Consider the following 21,779-nt stretch of genomic DNA (forward strand, 5'->3'; position numbering starts at 1 on the left):
GGATAAAATTATAAATAATATCTAAATATTTCATTTTAATAGGTGGGAATTTGAAGAATCTGAAGAAGATCCAGTGACAAGTATTCCATACCAACTTCAAAGGCTTTTTGTTTTGTTACAAACCAGCAAAAAGAGAGCAATTGAAACCACAGATGTTACAAGGAGCTTTGGATGGGATAGTAGTGAGGGTACTAATTGTCTTATAATGATAAGTATTCTAATATTCAAAGGAATTCTAGGAGACAATAATATTACAAACACATTACACATAATTATCTTTATCTTAAACTTTTCATTGCAAGTTTTTGTCCTAGATTTTCTTACACATTTCATAACTCTACAATGGAAAATAGCAAACATGACAAATATTGTCACACCATAAAGCATATACTATTTAGAGAATGCCGCAGTCTTTATTTTTTGGTTTGTGATTGCCTTTTCATGATTGTCATGTATATTCTTGTGTTCTTTTTTAAATTTAGTGTTATTTAAAGTAGACTTTTTAATATTTCTGCCTGTTTGCTTTTAAACAACACGTTGTTTCATTACATTAAGTTTATTGCTATTTCTAATTGAATTTTATCTTAAAATAGCTTGGCAGCAACATGATGTACAAGAACTATGCAGAGTCATGTTTGATGCTTTGGAACAGAAATGGAAGCAAACCGAACAGGTAATTCGTATCTCTAAATCAAGGGGACTGTTTCCTAATAAATCACTTATTACCTTAAATAACTTTTATTCTGTTGGAATGTTTTAAAACTTGGGCATTAGTCTCACGGTTAAAGTACTCAATGGGGAATTGAAAGTACTGAGTTCTCATTTAGCAATTACCTGAGTTTATTTATAACTCATTAAACCACTGTAGACCTCAGTTTCTCATCTTTAAGGAAATTGGGCTGTATAAACAAGAAATTCTATTTTAGCTCTACAAATCATACATTTAAAAACTATATATATGTTTTTGGGGGATGACTTTTGAACAGCATTTTCAGATAATTACTAAGTAAATAAAATATATGTCTTATAATCTGTAATGCAAGTATAGTCATTAACCATTACCTTTATTTTGACCAATGAAGTATAGTCGTATGTATTTGATATTTAGAATCCTCATTAATCTGACCCTATTCTTATGTAATGTAATGAAGAGCAGGTTAGGAGTGGAAAGAGCCTTAGATATATCATGAAGATGAAGAGTATGACTAAATGGGATGAGGTTCAGTACATGGGAAGGTTTATACTGGGTGAGTATAGTAATGGAAGGTCAGGTATAAAAGAAGAAGAGTATATAAGGTAGCTAGGAGGGTCTGATTTCTGATGGGAACTACTGTGATGGTTTGGACCAGAGTTTTTCAAAATGTAGATTACAATCCATTCATAGTTATGAAATCAGTTTGTTGGGCCTACAACAGCACTTTCAAAAAATGGAATATATTAAAGCCTAAGAGCATCACAGAGCATCACATAAGAGTTATGCACTGGGTTGCAGTGTAAATTATTTTCTTATGGTGGTTGCTGTACAGTATTTGAAAAACACTGATTTGAACCACTTCAAAAGTCCCTTCTAGGTGAAGATGTAATTACATATGACTGACAGTGATGAATGAAAAAGGCTTCTTTAAGTGGTATTAGTTTAGACATTGATGGTAAATCCAGTTTGAAGGCTTCTAAATCCTGTTTGTTTGAAGAAATGTAAATTTATGAAAGAGACAAAATGTAGTACACTTACCCTCATGCCTTTTCTTACCTAAAAGATAATGAAAAATTTTTAAGTTCATTTAGAGATGTTTCTCTCCATAGTCATATGAGGCTGTATTTTATTAAATATGTAGATGGTATTGGGGGCTGTTTCTTCTTCGTAGGTCTGAAGTTATCCTTCTTCGTTGTTAACATCCCTTTCTGTGGGTCAGCACTTCCATTAAGATTAGGGGCATTTCTACTGAGTTCCCAAGTTTTGGTACAAGACTTTTAGAAGGTCCTTACTTAGGGAGTTGCTGCCTTGGAGCCAGAAAAGCCCTAGTTAACTAAGTTTGGGGACTAGGTGAAGGATCCATTCTTTCAGGTGAGGATATTTTGAGGGAGGAGGAATTTAAAATTTCTTTGGAATTTTCATACATTTCAAAAAATTATGGTATAATGTTTCCCCTTAAAATTGTTTTATGTATATTACTGAAAGCTAAAAAGTTTGATTTGCATCTTGAGCTAGAGGATATGATTTATACATCAGAATGTATTGTGAGAAGTGGTGATACACATATGTAAGTTATAAAAACTCAACCAGTCATTTAACTGTATAATTATTTCTTTTCTTTTTCTTTTTTTCAAGAAAGAGATATTAAAAAATAGCTGTATAATTATTAACATACTTAAAGTGAGATTAGGATTTACACTCATCTTAATATAAAGATAATTTGAGGCTTAATGGTATAAGAAATTGGTAACTAATTTCATCAAAACATATTAATAGTTTTCACTTGATTATTGAAATCATTAATTTTTGCACATTGACTCAAATTAGTGTTAATCTAACTTTACTGATTTTTTGGTGATTTGTGGTGTTTTGATTTTTTTAAATAAAATTTTAGATAAATCTTATATTAATGTTTTCTAATATTTTAGCTGTAAGTAGCAATATTCTTTTGTAAACCATTCTGTAAATTGCTGCATATTTTAAAAACTATTTTTAAGGAACACTTAAAAATGTAAATGTTCTTATTTTCAGGCTGATCTTATCAATGAACTATATCAAGGCAAGCTGAAGGACTACGTGAGATGTCTGGAATGTGGTTATGAGGGTTGGCGAATCGACACGTATCTTGATATTCCGTTGGTCATCCGACCTTATGGGTCCAGCCAAGCATTTGCTAGTGTGGTGTGTACCTTTCACCTGACTGCTTGTGTATCCTTACACAGAATACATAATAGCACAGTGGTATAATCTCTTGTAAGGTAAGTATCATCCTAGATACACCTTCTTGGGTTGTTAGTAATTCCTGCATTTAAACTAGCAAGATCTAGAAGATTTTTGACCCTTCAGTGAGTCCTAATAGTGCATGTATAAGAGAGAAAGTGAATGCAAATGTACTGCCTCATGGTTCAGTGTTTTATTCTTTTGGATAGGTGATTAGATGATTTCACTTTTACCTTTTTTTTTTTCACCTCTAAACAGTCTATTTTATAAATGCAGTTATTGTGACCTCTTTGGAAAGTACTTTTTTGTTTTGGGCGAATTGTTTTGATCCATACATTTTTTAAATTGGTGAAATTACCTCCTCTGGTTTTTATGACAGACAGACCATATTTTTAAAAGAAGCATCCCTATTCTAAATATTCAGTTTAAAAAAACATTCATCGTAGTAGCACAGATAATTCAAAGAATCAAAACTGTAATCACCTTAATTATTCATATCCTGAGTATCTAATTGGGGGATTTGCTAAGATTTTCTCATTCCTCCTCTTGTCATCCATTTCTTAATTGCTTTTTTTCTAACTTTTTAATTGTATTTTATCTATACATGTGTGTGTTTACTTATACAACAGGAAAATCATGGAAGGACTTAAGTTGATATTTAAAATGCTCAAAAACATTTATTTGAGCCTACCACGTTCCAGGGGAAGCTTTCAAAGCTAAATAAGATATCGTTGAAAAGCAGTTTCATTATGTTTTATGTTTTGGTCTTATTTATGCTGTTATTAAACTGATGGTAGATTATAGCTAAAAATCAGCTTTTTAAAGGCTTTTTCATACTTCTGAAATAGTGCCACAAGTATTGTTTAGTCCTCTGGCCCCTAGGTTGATTGATTGCTTTTGATTTTTTTCTCCAACCTTTATATGACTGTCAGGAAATAATCAGCAATAAACTATGGAATCAATTAGTGGGAATCCAAAGCGAGCATCTAAATAAAAGACCTTTTCTGGGTAGAGTAAGATCGTCTCCTTTCCACTACTGTTTTTCATAGTCAGCTTCCTGAGTCTTTTTGAAAAATTTTGTTAAATGTTTAGTACTCTCTTTTTAAATGGCCATAAAAATATGTTAAATGCGCTTTGGTTTGGGTGGCTAGTTTTGATTTTTATTTATTTTTTTAAACCTTATTTTGCTTTATTTTGGCAGTTCAAGGTAGAAATGACATACTGAAAAAATCATTGAAAATTAACAGTTGTCTTTCTATGACTGATTTCCTAACTAATTTTTAAATATGGGCATTTCTGTGACAAAATATATTAGGGAAATATTTGGTAGTCCCAATCGATATGGACTGTTTTTTCTACCTTATCTATTAAAGTATTTTTATGAAAAAATTGTATATATCCATTAGTTTAATTTTTAACATATTAATTGAATATTGAGGAACCTAATTTTTGCTTGTTAAATCTTATGATTGCATATTCAGCAAATATAATTGCTTAGCTAAATCTTTATGTCATTATTTATTTACCTGCTGATTTGCCACCACTCTCTTAAATACATTAATAGACACAGTAATGGAGTGATTTGGAGGATACTTCTGGAGATGTGAAAAATAGCACATTTCTAAACAGAATTCTCCAAAGGTAGTATCCTCCACTGATGATACATGGGTGGTAGTAGTGGTGGCGGTTCAATGGGAATTGGAAGTTACATCTGTGAAGCAGTATGTGAGCAGGTTTATAACACACATGCGCTAATAGGGCTTGCAGAAGAGAACTTAAAACTTTCTAGACTTGGCTGGAATCTCTTGAGGGAAATTACAGCAGGTGAAACTACCCAAGATAGGGGTTCTAAGGAGGATACTACCTTCGGAGAACTTTAGTTAGAGGTAAGTGATTTCTCATTATTTTCTGAGTTCAAATCTGTAAGCTACTTTTCTTAGTCCACAAATATCATCATACAGCATCTAAAATTGGTAATGTCACTGCTTGCCATTCTGTATTTGTTAATTCTATATGTTTTAAAAAGAATTTGATATGTTTTGCCGGGCGCGGTGGCTCAAGCCTGTAATCCCAGCACTTTGGGAGGCCAAGGCGGGTGGATCACGAGGTCGAGAGATCGAGACCATCCTGGTCAACGTGGTGAAACCCCGTCTCTACTAAAAATACAAAAAATTAGCTGGGCATGGTGGTGCGTGCCTGTAGTCACAGCTACTCAGGAGGCTGAGGCAGGAGAGTTGCTTGAACCCAGGAGGCGGAGGTTGCGGTGAGCCGAGATCACACCATTGCGCTCCAGCCTGGGTAACAAGAGCAACACTCTGTCTCAAAAAAAAAAAAAAAAAAAAAAAAAAAGAATTTGATGTGTTTTAAAAAGAATTTGAATTATGAATTGTAAAAATCAAGTTAAAAGAGGTATCATAAAATCACTCATTCAGATTATGGAAAATTGCCCTGAATTTTAACTGGACTCTCTTGAAATTATTATTCTACCTCTATTAGTGGGCTCTGGTGTTTTCATCTTATTTAATCTATTAGATATAGATGTAGGCTGGGTGTGGTGGCTCACATCTGTAATCCCAGCACTTTAGGAGGCTGAGGCAGGCTGCTCACTGGAGACCAGAAGTTTGAAACCAACCTGACCAACATGGTGAAACCCGTCTCTATTAAAAATACAAAAAATGGCTGGACGTGGTAGCACATGCCTGTATTCCCCGCTACTCGGGAGGCTGAGGCAGGAGAATTTGCTTGAACCCAGGAGGCAGAGGCTGCAGTGAGCCAAGATCGTACCACTGCACTTCAGCCTGGGTGGCTGAGGGAGACTCCATCTCAAAAAAAAAAAAAAGATATAAATGTAGACATATACACTAGCACACGCGCATACACATATGTACACATTAATGGTTATATATTCTGTTTATGGTATGTTTTGTTTAGTGCGCCACAATATTACGGGTTTAATTTCAGATAATTAAGGGTGAGGTCTTTTAAAAATTGAAGGGTTTTTTTCTCTCTCTCTTAAAAAATTTATTTAATGTATGTTTCTTTTTAGAGATGGGGGTCTCACTCTGTTGACCAGGCTGGTGTCAAACTCCTGGCCTCTAGCAGTCCTTCCTCCATCTTGACCTCTCAAAGTGCTGGGATTTCAAGCATGCCCTACCACACCCAGCCAGGATTTTTATTTTTTAAACCTTCATCTGAAATGTCCAAGTTAATTTATGATAATTAACTTGAAATTAATAGGGAAGATTAAAATAGGAATGAAATTAGCACTCATCTAATTTATTACAGTAACATCCATAATCAATTTTTATGGTTGTTTTTCAGCATGATAACAGATTATTTTTATAATGAGTGCTGGATGTCTTCTGCAGTTTAAGAAAAAAAAAAAAGCTCCCATAAAGTAGGGAGGCCAAAAAAAGCCTTTCATTATAATATTTTTCTTTATTCAATAGATTTTTAATTTTTATAACTGATATTTGTTAGATTTCTGATCTTCATTTCCTCATTCAAGTAGGGAATCAGTATTTAAAGGTTTTTCTGCCATTCTGTAAATCTCAGATTGGGTCCTGTTCAATGCTAGTCTGTAAAAGGATTCAACAGATATTCTAGGGAAGGTGTCCTTGATTAAATAGGTTTGGGAAACTGTAACAATAAGCATCTTTGGAAAGATCACAGGTGCATATTATATTTTAATTGGCCCAGTGATTGCTGTAGTAGAGAAATTTGTTTAAATGTGTTTAACATAGCATTTTCTTTGTCTGTGGGATATCTGTTAATATCTCAAGAGACATTAGGATTTTGAGGAACATAATATAGGAAGTTCTACATTAGATTAAGGTGATGTAAGAATGTCACTACTTTATTTATATTTATGTCCTTGGGATGTTAAGAGGGAGTGAGAATACTAAAATATGTGTTACAAATTCCTGTTCTTTTACATATTTTTTATTAATCCTGAAAAAATATCAGCTGAAGAATTACTTGTATTAATCCTTAAGTAATTTTGTTCTTAATGACTTAATAGATAATTAGAACCTTCTGTGTTCACTGACTCATTGACTAGATCAAAGTAACTTTGAATATGCTTATTGCCAAGCATATGCGTGAATGTATTAAATGAGATAGTTCTAAGTACATTCTAGTAATACATAGAAATTAGAAATATAACTTTTTGTTGGTTAATTATGAAAGCATAATGTATAAGTTAAAGAAAAACAATGTAGCCTCGTGTTTGACATTATCTAGGGAAGTGCTTTTTTATTTAACAGTAAAATTTTAGGCACTGTTTTTTCATTGGTATATTTTGTCATAAAACATTTATTTAGTGCCTTCTCTGTGGCAGACACTGTTCTAGGCCATTTTCTTTTAGGGTACTTTTATCCTATTATTGATTATGTACATTTAAATACCTGTTATTAAGACAAAAAGTGTGTTCAAAAGTTTGATCAAGGTTTAGCTGCCTAATTTCATATAGTGACTTTGGAGAGATAAGATCATATAAAGGACTTGTTCCATAAATAAACATAGTTTAATGATTGTTTTAACATTTTGAATGGAAAATTGTTAAATTAGTATTTATGAAATCAAAAGCATTTTGACTATTTAATTTACACAAGTTTATATTAGAAGTCCTACCCTGACATAGCAGGTGGTTTGGATATTCTTATATGGCTAAATCAGCTGCAGAACTGATTTGGATAAAAGAGTGGTCCAATTTGTCCAAATATGTAAGCATCAGATAAAGAAAAATTCTTCCACAGACTCTACCCTCATTTTTCCAGGAATTTGTATGGTTGGACATAGTGGGAACCAGTATAAAAAGTGGGGACTTCTGCTTTCAGGAAGATGGAGTAGATGTACATTGCCCTATTCCTCCCACTAAAACAACTGAAAACCTTGAGCATTATATAAAAAATAAACATAAGAAGACTGAAAGGTGGAGAGAAGGCATATACACTAGGGACCTCAGCACCCAAGGAATGACACGGTGGTGAGTTCCATGGGTTTTCTTTTTGCCTAATATATCCCAAACTTGGAACCGAAGAAGCTGGCAGCCTGGAAAAAGCAATAGGCACAGACTAAAAACGTCTGTTCTCTTTAACTAAAGGAAACAGCCTAGCAAGGCAGAAAACTTTTAGACTATAACTGCTGTGCTCTAACCAAACACCACCAAAAAAAAAAAAAAAAAGATCTTACCTCAACTTGTGCCTGCCAGTGCTGAGTGGGGAGCCTAGAATTTCCCCCTCATAATGTAACAAAGTTTCTTGGCCATCTCAGCTGCTGGGTGGTTTCACGGAAGGCTGAGTAGGGAGGCAGGAGGACTTTCATCTCTGCCAGGCAGTAACAAACCTCCCCACCACCATCCCCATTTCCCTCATTTATTGTTGTTACAGGCCACGTAGGAAGACTGGCCTTCTGCCCCTACCTGATAGTAAGGAGATGCTCTGTTCCTTCACCACCTCCCAGGGGAAGGAAGGGAGCCCCTCCTGCTTGTAGTGTCAGTGTAGGAGTGCAGTACTGAGATACTCCTGCCCCTCATAGCCAAGGTTTTATCAGCAGAGGCCTACTGAGCAGCCAGAATTCCTTTCCCTGCCCAGCACTAACAAGGAGCTTCTTCCATTCAGGTGTCATCATAGGCCAAATGGGAAACCTGGACTTCTAATGCCATCTGGCACTAATGTGGCAGAGCCCTTTCCCCAGATGGCACAATGTCAAAGGAAGCAATTTAAATTAGAAGGTTTAAACGTGGTCCAGAATCTCATAACACTCCAAATGTCCATGTTTCAATTTAAGAAATCACAAATCTCAATTTGAATTAAAAAAGAAACCAGCAGACATAAACACTGAAATGACAAAGCTGTTAAGATTATTTGCTAAATACTTTAAAGCAGTCATCATAGAAACACTTCAGTGAGCAGTCCAAAGCACACTGAAAACAATGGGAACATAGAAAATTTTAGGGAATAAATTAGAGATATAAAGAAATGGAAATTTGGAACTGAAAACTGCAATAAACAAAATTAAAAACTCAGTGGATAGGCTCAACAGCAGAATGAGAGACAATACATCATACGTGAACATGAAGATAGAATGATAAATATTACCTAATCTAAACAGCAGAGAGAAGATAGACTGAAAAAAAAAAAAACAATCCTCAAGGACCAGTAGGACTATAACAAAAGGTTTAACATTTGTGTCATTGGAATCCTGGAAGGAGAGCAAAAGGTATAACACTTGTGTCACTGAAGTCCTGGAAGGAGAGCCAAATGGAAAAAGAAAGCAGGTACAAAGAAATAATGGATGAAAATGTTCCAAATTTAGCAAAAGGCATAAACCTTCAAATCCAAGAAGCTGAGCAAACCCCAAACACAGTAAGCCGTAATAATTCTACGTCAAGTTCAATTATAGCCAGACTTCTGAGAACCAAAGATGAAGATAGCTTGAAAGCAGCAAGAGAGAAAAGACACTTTTCTTATAAGGGCAAAGCACTCTGATTTCTCACCAAAAATAATAGAGGCCAGGAGAAAATGGCACATTATTTCAGGTGTTGAAAGAAAAGAACTGTCAACTAAAGTCTTACACCTCGTGAACATAGTCTTTAGGAATGAAGGGAAAACCAAGATGTTTTCAGATGAGAGAACACTAAGAGAATCTGTCAGCAGCAGACTAATCCTAAAAAAAAAAAAAAAAAAAAAAAAGTGGCTAAAGCAAGTTCTCTAAACAGGAAATGATAAGAAAAAGGCATCTGGGAATGTCAGGAAGGAAGGAAGAATAAGGTAAATCAATATATGAGTAAATACATTAGGCTTTCCTTTTCTTCCTGAGTTTTTCTAAAGTATGTTTGATGGTCAAAACAAAATGTCAGCACTGTCCAATGTGATTCTAAATGCATGTAGAAGAGATATTTAAGATCATTATAAAGAGAGGAGATGCCAAGACAAAATGAGATAAGGTTTCTATAATGAACAGGGTAAAAGAATGGCACCAGTAAACTAAGTTTCTTATTATATATATAAAATACATCCCAAAGATCAGGAACAAGATAAAGATACCCATGTAGTAGAAGTCCTAGCCAGTGCAATAAGACCAGAAAATAATGTAATTAAAAAGGACTGATAACCAGAATATGTAAATAACTCCTGAATACCTAGGGTGACCACTGAAAAAGAGATATATTCAAAAACACCATAGATACAATAGAATTCAAAAAATTTTTCAAGTAGCCCATAGGAAGGCAGGAGAATGGAAAACGAAACTAAAAAAAATGACAATGGCAGACGTAGTTCAATGTAAATGGCCTAAATATACCAACTAAAAAGGAGATTGACGTAATAGGTTAAAAAGAAGTGACACAATAGTATACTGTCTACAAGATACTTCAGATACAGTCATACATCACTTAATGGTGGTCATATGTTCTGAGAAATTCGTTGTTAGATGATTTCATCATGTAAATGTCATAGAGTCACACAAATCTAGATGGAATAGCCTACTACACACTTAAACTGGATGGTGTGGCCTGTTGTTCCTAAGCTATATACCTGTACAGCATGTTGCTGTACTAAATAGACAGTTGTAACACAATGGTAAGTATGTATCCAAATATAGACAAACTAGAGTAGAAATACAGTATAAAAAATTAAAAAATGGTACACCCATATTGGGCACTTCTCATAAATGGAACTTGCAAGATTGGAAGTTGTTCTGGGTGAGTCAGTGAGTGAGTGGGTGCAAAGGCCTAGGACATTACTGTATATACTATACTGTACAGTATACTATACATACTGTACTGTAGATTTATAAACACTGCACACTTAGGTGACACTAAATTTATTATAACATTTTTGTTTCTTAAAAATAAATTAGCTTACTATAACTATACTTTTTGAGTATTTTTAGACTTTGATTCTTTTTTAATAGCTTAAAACATGTACATTTGTAGAAAAATACCTCCTTATTGTATAAACTTTTTCCTGTTTAAAATTTTATTTTTTACTTTTTGACCGTTTTTGTTAAATACTAAGGCACACACACATAGAGACACACTAGCCTAGGCTATACAGGGTCAGGATCATCCATTTCACTGTCTTCCACCTTCACATTTTGTCCCAGTGGAAGGTCTTCAAAGGCAATAACATACATGGAGACTGTGTATCTCCTGTGTTAACAGTGCCTTCTTTCTTCTGGAATACCTCCTGAAGAACCTATCTAAGGCTATTTTATAGTTAATTTTTCTAAAAAAATAGGTAGAAGGAGCACCTAAAATGACAAGGCTAAGGACACAGTGGCTCATGCCTCTAATCCTATTACTTTGGGAGGCCAAGACGGGTGGATTGCTTGAACCAAAGAGTTTGAGGCAATATGATGAAACTCATCTCTTTAAAAAAGAAATGCAAAAATTAGCTAGGCATGGTGGCACATGCCTGTAGTTCTAGCTACTTGGGAGGCTGAGGTGAGAGGATTGCTTTAGCCCCAGAGGCGGGGGTTGCATTGAGCCAAGATGGTGCCACTGTACTCCAGCCTGGGCTACAGAACAAGACCCTGTCTTATATAAATAAAATGACAAGTTAAAAAAGTACAGTTTAGAAATACATAAACCAGCATAATCACTTACTATCATCAAGTATTAGATGTTATACATAATTGTATGTGTTGTACTTTTGTGTGACCAGCAGCACAGTAGGTTTATTACACCAGAATCACCACAGACACATAATGATGCATTGCACTATGTTATAATGGCTCTGATGTCACTAGGCGATAGGAGTTTTTCAGCTCCATTATAATCTTACACTGTTCTATATACAGTTTATAGTTGACCAAAACATTGTTATGTCACACATGACAATATATTGATATAGGCAGGTTGAAAGTAAAAGGCTGAAAAATGATTTATCATGTGAACTTTAATCAGAACAAATCAGGAATGGCCATATTAGTATCAGATAAAGAAGACTTTAGAGCAAAGAAAATTACCAGAGACAGAGAGGGGCATAATAATAAATGTGTCAAACAACCAAGAAGATACCAATCCTAAATGTGTATGCAGAAAATAACACAGCTGTCAAAATATATGAAGCAAAAACTGTCAGAACTAAAAGGAAAATGACAAAGTACAATTACAGTTGCAGACTTCAGTCCCTCTCCCTCTGTTACTAACTGATAGGTAGGACAACTAGACAGAAATAGCAAAGATGCAGAACTCAGCAACACCATCAACCAACAGATCTAATGAACATTGCTAAAATGCTCTACCTAACAGCAGCAGAATACACATCCATTTCAAGTGTCCATGAAATATATACAAGGATAGACCATATACTCTGGATCATAAAACCTCAAAAACTTTAAAATCATGGAGTATGTGATTTTTTTCAACTATAGTGGAATCAGATTAGAAGGCAGGAAAATCACAAAACACTTGGAAAATAACACACTTCTAAATGATCCATGGGTCAAAGAGGAAGTCTCAAGGGAAATTTTAAAAATATTTTGAACTTAATGAAAATCAAAGCATAACATCAAACTTTTTGAGGCACAACTAAAGCAATATGGAAAGGGAAACTTACAGTATTAAATGCTTATACTGAAGGACAGGAAAAGTGCCAAATCAGTAATCTAAGCTCCCACCTAACCTGAGAAAAGAGCAAAAGAAACCCAAAGCAAGTAGAAGGAAGGACATATTAAAGAAAAGCGGAGAAATCAGTAACATTGAAAATGGGAAAACAGTAGAGGAAATCAATAAAACGAAGGGCTGACTCTTTGAAAAGACAATAAAATTGACAAATAGCCAGACTGACAGAGAAAAAGGGAACACAGAAGTGTCTAGTGTCAGGAATGAAAAGGATGTACCTATAAATCTTGCCTATGTAAAAGGGATCACAACAAACAATTCTGCACATATAAATTTGGCAACTGTGATAAAATGAACCAATCTTTGAAAAGAACTCAATAGGAATTAGATAATTTGAGTTGCCCTATACTGTTAAGGTAATTACATTTATAATTTAAAACCTCTTGAGCCGGGCACGGTGGCTCAAGCCTGTAATCCCAGCACTTTGGGAGGCCGAGGCGGGTGGATCACGAGGTCGAGAGATCGAGACCATCCTGGTCAACATGGTGAAACCCCGTCTCTACTAAAAATACAAAAAATTAGCTGGGCATGGTGGCACGTGCCTGTAATCCCGGCTACTCAGGAGGCTGAGGCGGGAGAATTGCCTGAACCCAGAAGGCGGAGGTTGCGGTGAGCCGAGATCGCGCCATTGCACTCCAGCCTGGGTAACAGGAGCAAAACTCGGTCAAAAAAAAAAAAAAAAAAAAAAAAAACCTCTTGAAAAGGAAATTTCCAAGTCTGGATTGTTTGGGTACTTGTATCAAATATTCAAAGAATGGTGAACACCAGTTCTATACAATTTTCTTTTCAAAAAAGGAGAAACCCATAGTCCTGTGACACTATTCTTACCTGATATTAAACCAAGACAGTTTTTAAAAAACCAATATCCCTCATGTATATAGTTAGGAAATTTCTTTCCAAAATACTAGCAAATTGAATAAAGTAATATATAAAAAGAATTATACATTGTGATTAAGTAGGATTGTTTCAGGGATTTGAAACTCTTCAATATTTTTAAGAAATAAATGAGTATAATCTTCCATATTAACAGGTTAAAAAAGGAAATTCATTTGATCATATCAATTTGGAAAAAGCAGTTATCAAAATTCACTTATGTTTTCACTTATCAAAATTCACTTATGCAATTAACATAAACTCCAGCAATTGTACTCTTGGTATTTATCCCAGCAAAAATTGAAATTTATGTTCACTTATGATAATAAAGCAGATTACAAGGAATAGAGTAAAATTTCCTCAACTTCATTTAAAGACATATCTAAAATATCTATAGCTAACATCATACAACATGGTGAGAGACTACTTTCTTCCTAGGGAATGTCAAGCTTGTCTAGGCAAGGATGTCTGCTCCTACCACTCCTTTTCAGCATAGTCCTAGAAGTTCTGGCCAACACAGTAAGGCAAGAAGAGGAGATGAAAAGCAATGCTAAAGAAATAAAATTGAATTTTTATTTGATATGATAATCTATGTAGAAAATCCCAAGACTTGTACAAAAAAAAAAACCCTGAAATATGTGAGTTTAGCAAGGTAGCAGGATAAAAATAAACATAATAAATCATATTTCAAGGCGCTAACAATGAACATGTAGAAAGTAAAGTTTAAAATACAATACCATCTATAGTTTTGCAAAAAGAAAGGTGGAAATCCAACAAAAAATGTGGTGGACCTATGTGCTCAAAACTATAAAACTTTGAAAGATTCTGTTGAATAAGCCAAGACCAGAAAGACAAATATCACATGTTCTCACTTACATGTGGGAACTTAAAAAAAAAAAATGCTGATCTCATGAAGATAGAGAGTAGAATGATAGTTACCAGAGGCTGGGAACAGTGTGTTTGAGAGAGCGGGGATGAAGAGAGGTTGGTTAATAGGTACAAACTTACAGTTAGATAAGCAGGAAGTTCTAGTGTTTGACATCAGAATAGGGTGACTAGTTAACAACAACATATTGTGTATTTCAGAATAGCTAGAATAGAAGATTTGAAATGTTCCCAATACAAAGAAATGGTAAATGTTCAAGGTGATGGATATCCCAAATACCTTGAGTTGATTCTATGCATGTATCAAGTATTACATGTACCTCATGAATATTTACAATATCGTGTCAAAAAACTTTGAAAAGAATATTAAGTAAATGGGGAGACATACTATACTTCTTAATTGGAAGATTCAACATAGTAAAGATAATTACATAGTCTTAATGCAGCTCCTATCAAAGTCCAGCAAGATTTTTTGAGGACATATACAAGCTTATTTCAAAATGTATATGGAAGGCAAAGGAACAAAACTAAAGTGCAAGTTATCAGTCTGTGTGATTTGGGATGGAATACTACTTAGCCAAAAAGACTTAATATATGGCTACAGTAATCAAGACTATGTGATATTGGCAGGGGGATAAACAAATAGGTCAGTGGAATAGAATAGAAAATCCAGAAATAGATCCACACAAGTAGGCCTAGCTGATTATTGACTGAGACACAAAAGCAAATCAGTGGAAGAAAAATGGTTTTTCCAACAAATGGTGAGGGAACAATTGGAAATCCATATCACAAAACGAACCTTGACTTAAATAACTATACAAAAATTAACTCAAAATGGGTCATAGACTTAAATGTAAAATGTAAGACTGTATAACTTTTAGAAAAAACGTAGGACAAAATTTTCCAGATCTGGGCTAAGCAAAGAGTTTTTAGATTTGGCATCAAAAGACAGTCTACAAAAGGAACAGTTAACAAACATTAAAATTAAAAATATTTACTATATGAAAGCTCATATGATAAAGATAAAGAGAAGCTACAAACATTTGCAAGCCGTTTGTCTGACAGAGGACTCATATCTAAATATATAAAGGACTCTCAAAACATCAGTTTAGAAAAATCCATCTGGACAATTGGTGAAAGACATAAACATTTTATCAAAGAGGATACACAAATGTCAAATACAGAAAAGATATTCAACATTTCTGGCTATTAGGGAAATGCAAATTCAAACCATAATGAATGTATTATTCTATACCTTTCGTATGGCTACAAATAATGATAGCATGGAAAGGTGGTGACTATATGGAGAAACTGTGTCACTCTGACACGGCTGGTGAGAATGTGAAATGTTAAAGGTAGTTTCTTATAAAATGACACATACAATTAACCACAAACGCCAGCAATTGCACTCTTGGTTATTTATCCCAGAAAAATAGAAATTTATGTTCACATGAAAACCTGTGCATAAATATTTATTCCATCTTGATTTTTAATATTCAGTAACTGGAATCAGCCTATATCTGCTTCATTAAGTGAATGGACTGACAAACTGTGGTTCGTACAAACCATTAAATAGTACCCAGCAATAAAAAGGAACAAACTATTAATAAACACAAAAACTTGAATGAGTATCCAGGGAATTATTCTGAGTGAAAAAAGCCAGTCCCAAAAGGTTATTATATATTTTATGATTCTATTTGTGTAATACTTTTGATATGACAACATTTTAGAACTGTGGGACAGATTAATCATTACCAGATCTTACGGATTTGGAGGGAGTAGAGAGGAGACAAGTAGGTGGTTGTGGCTATAAAAGGGTGGCATGAGTTATCCTCTCATAGAAACTGTTCAGTCTTTTGACAGATGTTGGATACATTAACCTATACAGGTAATAAAATTGTATAGAACTTAATAGACACATTCACAGACAAATGAGTTCACTAAAAATGGGAAAATCTGAATTAGGTATATGAATGTCGATATTATGGTTATGATATGCTATAGTTTTGTAAAACATTTCCAGTAGAGAAAACTGGAGAGTGTACAAGAGGTCTCTCTATATTACTTCTTACAATTGCACATGAATTTACAACTATCTTAAAAATTTCAATTAAAAAAAGTAGACGACTTAGGTAAAGGTATATAACCCTTTTCCTACTTAAAAAAGTAGTAATATTAAAGCATATATACTGGGAAAGATAGTTGAATATAATTTTAAGGAAAATATGTTGCCATATATCAGTAGCACCAGAATTGCTTAGTACATCAAAATCAGGAAATAGTTCTCAATGGTGGACCCACTTTCTTTTTATGTTTATAAAAAAATTGAAGTATTGTATTTTAACACTCATTTCTCTATTCAAAATTAAACAGATTTTAATTAATAGAGTAAGAATTCATATATACATATCAATGGTTAAAAAAAGGATTTATAGGCAATACCATACCTTACTATACCTTTCGGTTGCACTATGCCTGTTAGCCCAAAAATTGAGATAACCAATATTATTTTTGGTTGGAGAACTAAGGATATAATATTTCTTTATGTTCTATCCTGAATTCTGAAAATTATAATGTAAAAGGATGCCCAGGCTGGGCATGGTGGCTCACGTCTGTAATCCCAGTGCTTTGGGAGGCCAAGGTGGAAGGATTGCCTGAGCCCAGGAGTTTGAGACCAGCCTGAGCAACATGGTGAGATCCTGTCTCAAACAAACAAATAAATATATGTGCAGAATTACATTTTGCATAATATATGGGGACAGTAAAATCTAGAATATGAAACTGTTGTCACTCTGGAATTATCAACATGGTACTCTGACTAAATTAAATATTCTCAGATGAGCAAAATAAAACCTGGTGGCCAAAAACTCAAGTAGAGAAATAGGTTTAAAAAACAAAAACAACACTGGAAGAAATGAAATGGGAGTTCATCAAATTCAGGAAAGAAACAAAGAAAAAGACAAAGATAATCTTGGAAGTGAAAGATACATTACCAAATGCAAGAGAAAATAGAAAGAATGAAAATCTAGTGAAGGACATTAAATGGAAATGAGACTTTTTTGTAAAAATAAAAAGGATCTTAGGAAAAGAATATATAGAAAGAGAAGACCGGCAAAGGATGTCCAACATAACTGGAGTCTGTGAAGAAGAAAAATAGAACAGAGGAAAAGAATTAATAGATAAATTATAATTCAGATAAACTTTCTGGGAATAAGGGAAATGTTACCCTACATTTTGAAGGACCTGAAATGATAAACTCTGAGATGTATTTTAGTAAAATACTAAAGATGAATTGAGGCTCGGTACATTGGCTAACACCTGTAATCCCAGCACTTCCGAGGCTGAGGCAGGCCTCAGGCAGATCACGAGGTCAGGAGTTTGAGACCCGCCTGGCCAACAACCTGTCTCTACTAAAAATAAAAAAATTAGCCCGGCATGGTGGCATGCACCTGTAGTCCCAGTTGGGAGGCTGAGGCAGAAGAATCGCTTGAACCTAGGAGACGGAGGCTGCGGTGAGCCAAGACTGCACCATTGCACTCCAATCTGGGCAACGAAGCAAGACTCTGTCTCTAAAAATATAATAAATAAATAAATAAATAAAGATGAATTGAGGCTGGGCGCAGTGGTTTACGCCTATAATTTTAGCACTTAGAGGTTGAGGCAGGAGGATCCCTTGAACCCAGGACTTTGAGACCAGTTTGGGCAACATATTGAGACCTAAATTAAAGGTCTCAATATGTTGAGACCTAAATTAAAGGTCTCAATCTCTACAAAATTAAAAAAACAATTACCAGTTGTGGTGACATGTGCCTGTAGTCCTAGCTATTCAGGAGGCTGAGGTAAGAGAATGGCTTGAGCTAGGGAGGTCAAAGCTGCAGCGAGCCACCACAGCACTGCACTCCAGCCTAGGTGACAGAGCAAGACCTCATCTTAAAAAAAAAAAAAAAAAAAAAAAAAATATGAATTGGACTGGCAACACATTTCAGAAGAACAACATGCAAATCATGCCAACAGAGTAGTGATTTCCAGAAATTCAAGAAAGTACCAGCCAAGAATTTGATAGCCAGCCAAGTTTTTTTTAATTATGGCAGCTATAAAAAGTTTGAATATTGAAGAACTCATTGGATATTGTATCCATGAGCCCTTGAGGAGTTCATTAGAGGATGAGCTGAACCCAACCAAGAGATTATTGGGGCAGCTTCAGTAAAAGAACTGTGAGCATTTGCTATATTAAATTAAGGACTAAATACAAGGGTGGGAACATGGGTAGAAGAACAGTATGAAATGTTACCTGTTAGACAAAGTACAAATAATACCACTTTTCAAAAGGAGGAGAAAGGGGAGAGAAACAGAAAGCCGAGTAAGATCACAGGCTGTTCTGTGGGTGGGGAATAAAGGAGACCATTTAAAACTGACAGACCAGACACAAAAAGCTTAAGAAAAAATAAATGTGGGGGCAGGGGTTAGGTGGAAATTAAAGGGGTGTAAAAACACTGTAAATGCAAAAGTAACTAGAATAAAATTATAAACCTTGCTACATACCAAAAGAAAATGTAAAAAATAGCAAAGCATGTAGAGAAAGGAACACAGTAAATATTACCTAATACACACAGTAATTACACAGTAGTGACTGAGGTAGAACCAAGCATCTCAGTCATATCAAATATGAGAGGTTTAAATTGCCTATTAAAAAGATTTTCAAGTTGGTTCAGAAAGCAAATGTTAAAATTTGGTTTAGGCAGGAATCTGTGAGTGGATGCTAAAATCAAGGGTGGGAGATTTGGTAAGGCTCAGGATTTTTGCATGATCTCCTTACAGATTCTCCTTATGGTATCTCCTTACAGATTACTCATTAGCCATGAGGGTAAAAATAATAACTATATAGTAGAAAGGCTGGACAGTACCTTCACCAGATAATTAAAATTAATATCACCGAAGAGAAAGTTAGGTACATCATGGCCTGTGACTATGATACCCTTAGAAGAGCACATCTTACAGTAGCCTAGCAAGGATTGTGTAAAATCTAATGATGAAGAATAGCAGACAAACCCAAATTGCAGAACATTTTATAAAATAAGTGACCTCTGTTCTTCAAAAAATACCAGTGTTATAAAAGAAAGGCAAACTCTGGAACACCCCCAGATGAAAGGAATCTCAAAAGACCAAACAAAATCTGTGGCCTTGGGTTAGATTCTCTACTGGATGGAGAGAAATACATTATTAGGGTGATTGACAGAATTGGAATGTGGATGATTAAATTACTTTAGCAATATTAAATTTTCCAGAATTTGATTACTGTTTATGTAAGAATATCCTTATTCTTAAAAAGTCATATTGAAGTTATGAGGCAAAGCATGAGGTGTGAACCTACTCTCAAATGGCTAAAACAAAGAAACATAATGTTGGGTTGGGGGAGATAAAGCAAAGTTAGCAAAAATGCTTAAAAGTTGAATTTGAGTAAAGTATTTGCAAGATCTCTGTTCTTTAAACTTTTCTCCAAGTTTAAAAAAAATTTTTTTTAAAGATCTCTAGGTTTGAACTAAGCCAGAGACTAATACACATACACCAAAGTAAAATTTTAGTTACATAATTGTGTCACTCTCCCTCTCCCCTCCTCCTTTGAATACTGAGTGTTTTACCAGTTCAAATTACAACCCTTTGGAAGGCCTGCCATTGAATATCAGTCTGTATTAAGCTATAGATACTATTTCTCTTAAAGCTTGTTTTTCTGTTACGTTTTTATAGAACTTGCCTTTTTTTTTTTTTTTTTCCTTAAAATATACTTGATAGGAAAAAAACATTTTCTAAATGTATCCTTTGACCACCAATAAAATGCATGGTCCAGTGGGGAAAAAACCCAGCTGTTTGATTTCTTCCCCACTCATTTCCTTATGTTCTGAGAATAAAATGGGGATCAGATGGGTTTAGACACCTTTAAATATCAATGTCTTTCCTTATTTTTATCTTGCTCCAAAGTGAGCTCTATCAAACAATATGTAGACAGTAGTTTTCTAAGCCTTGCCAGCTGTTTTGCAACTACAACCATTAAGTTCTTTTATCTTTCAAGGAACAGCTTGTTCTATGTCAAAAGAAAAATATTTGAAGATACTTTGTCTTAATAATTTCATTTCTTTTAGTTTATATATAATATAAACTAATATAAGTAGTTCTGCCTAGCCCATGTGTGAAGACAAGAGAACATCAGTTGAAATTTGAGATGATGCATCCAATCTTAGGTGCTATATTAATGAATTTTTTAATTGGGAAAAACCAATTGTTAAAATAAAAATTAACTTTATACCCACTGATTCTTCAGCAGTATTTATACGAAGTTTCTTACTTCTGTTGTAATGCTCTATGGAGAAAAGAGAACCACATGGTTTTACTAATGTAACAATCCAGGAGCCTCATTATACATTTCCAAATGGAGGAGCAGTATCTCACACACACTGAGAAGGTTGCACAGTGTTTTTCGATCTTTATTACTAGTGCAGTGCTAGATTACTGACTGATCCTAACTATGATGATTAAGGATGCTTACATGATTTTTAAGTGTATGAAAAGTGTGAATTCTTTAGAGAGCATTGATGTTTACTGTACAGGTTTAAAATGCCTCCTTAAATAAGAAGATCGAAATCATACATGTAACTGTTTTTTTAGAAGTATTGAATTACTTATTATTTAAGGACTGAGGATTTTTTTTAAACATTATTTAGCCAAAAACTGCTATGTAAAGTCAGTGAAAATCATGTCAAAGTGCCTGTGATACTGCAATACTAAGAAAGGCAAATCTTGTATAGAATGAATTTTTTTTTTTTTTGCTTAATCTTTGTAGTGATAATATTATTTAACTGTTGATAATTTTCCTTGGTACATTTTGAGTTCCTAAATTTCTAACCATTCTACTTATAACTGTTTTGGTAATTGCAGTCTTTTTTTTATACAGGATTTTGTCATTAATATAATATTTTAAGTAATTTTTCTTTTCTAACTAGGAAGAAGCATTGCATGCATTTATTCAGCCAGAGATTCTGGATGGCCCAAATCAATACTTTTGTGAACGTTGTAAGAAGAAGTGTGATGCACGGAAGGTAAATGCCATGTAGAGATTAATACTTAGGACTTTGAGGTAATATTCCATATTCAATAGAGTCTCCTCCTTTTTCTTTTTGTTTTTTAGGGTCTTCGGTTTTTGCATTTCCCTTATCTGCTGACCTTACAGCTGAAAAGATTTGATTTTGATTATACGACCATGCATAGGATTAAACTGAATGATCGAATGACATTTCCTGAGGAACTAGATATGAGTACATTTATTGATGTTGAAGATGAGGTAAATATTTGTTAGTATAAAGTAGTTTTCATTAATCCACATTAGTCAGTCATGTTTTTGAAAGAGCTGTTTGGTAACAACACTGATGTTATTTAGACTGTTATCTTGATGGAACCTTCTTCTTATTTTCTAATACGGAGTTC

At 34.3% G+C, this 21,779-nt stretch overlaps 1 protein-coding gene across 4 annotated transcripts in view; it reads left to right on the forward strand.

The window, feature by feature from the left end:
* Positions 1-21,779, forward strand: part of USP47 (ubiquitin specific peptidase 47) — a 137,566-nt gene that overhangs the window by 68,578 nt on the left and 47,209 nt on the right. For all 4 annotated transcript variants that reach the window (XM_010344174.3, XM_010344215.3, XM_010344254.3 and 1 more), the window contains 5 exons: positions 43-188; positions 594-673; positions 2,726-2,875; positions 21,299-21,394; positions 21,484-21,636. In XM_010344174.3, the coding sequence (XP_010342476.1) occupies positions 43-188; positions 594-673; positions 2,726-2,875; positions 21,299-21,394; positions 21,484-21,636 (625 nt within the window). The remainder of the gene's footprint in view (positions 1-42; positions 189-593; positions 674-2,725; positions 2,876-21,298; positions 21,395-21,483; positions 21,637-21,779) is intronic.

The sequence above is a fragment of the Saimiri boliviensis genome, chromosome 6, assembly GCF_048565385.1.
Source record: "Saimiri boliviensis isolate mSaiBol1 chromosome 6, mSaiBol1.pri, whole genome shotgun sequence".
NCBI lineage: Eukaryota > Metazoa > Chordata > Mammalia > Primates > Cebidae > Saimiri > Saimiri boliviensis.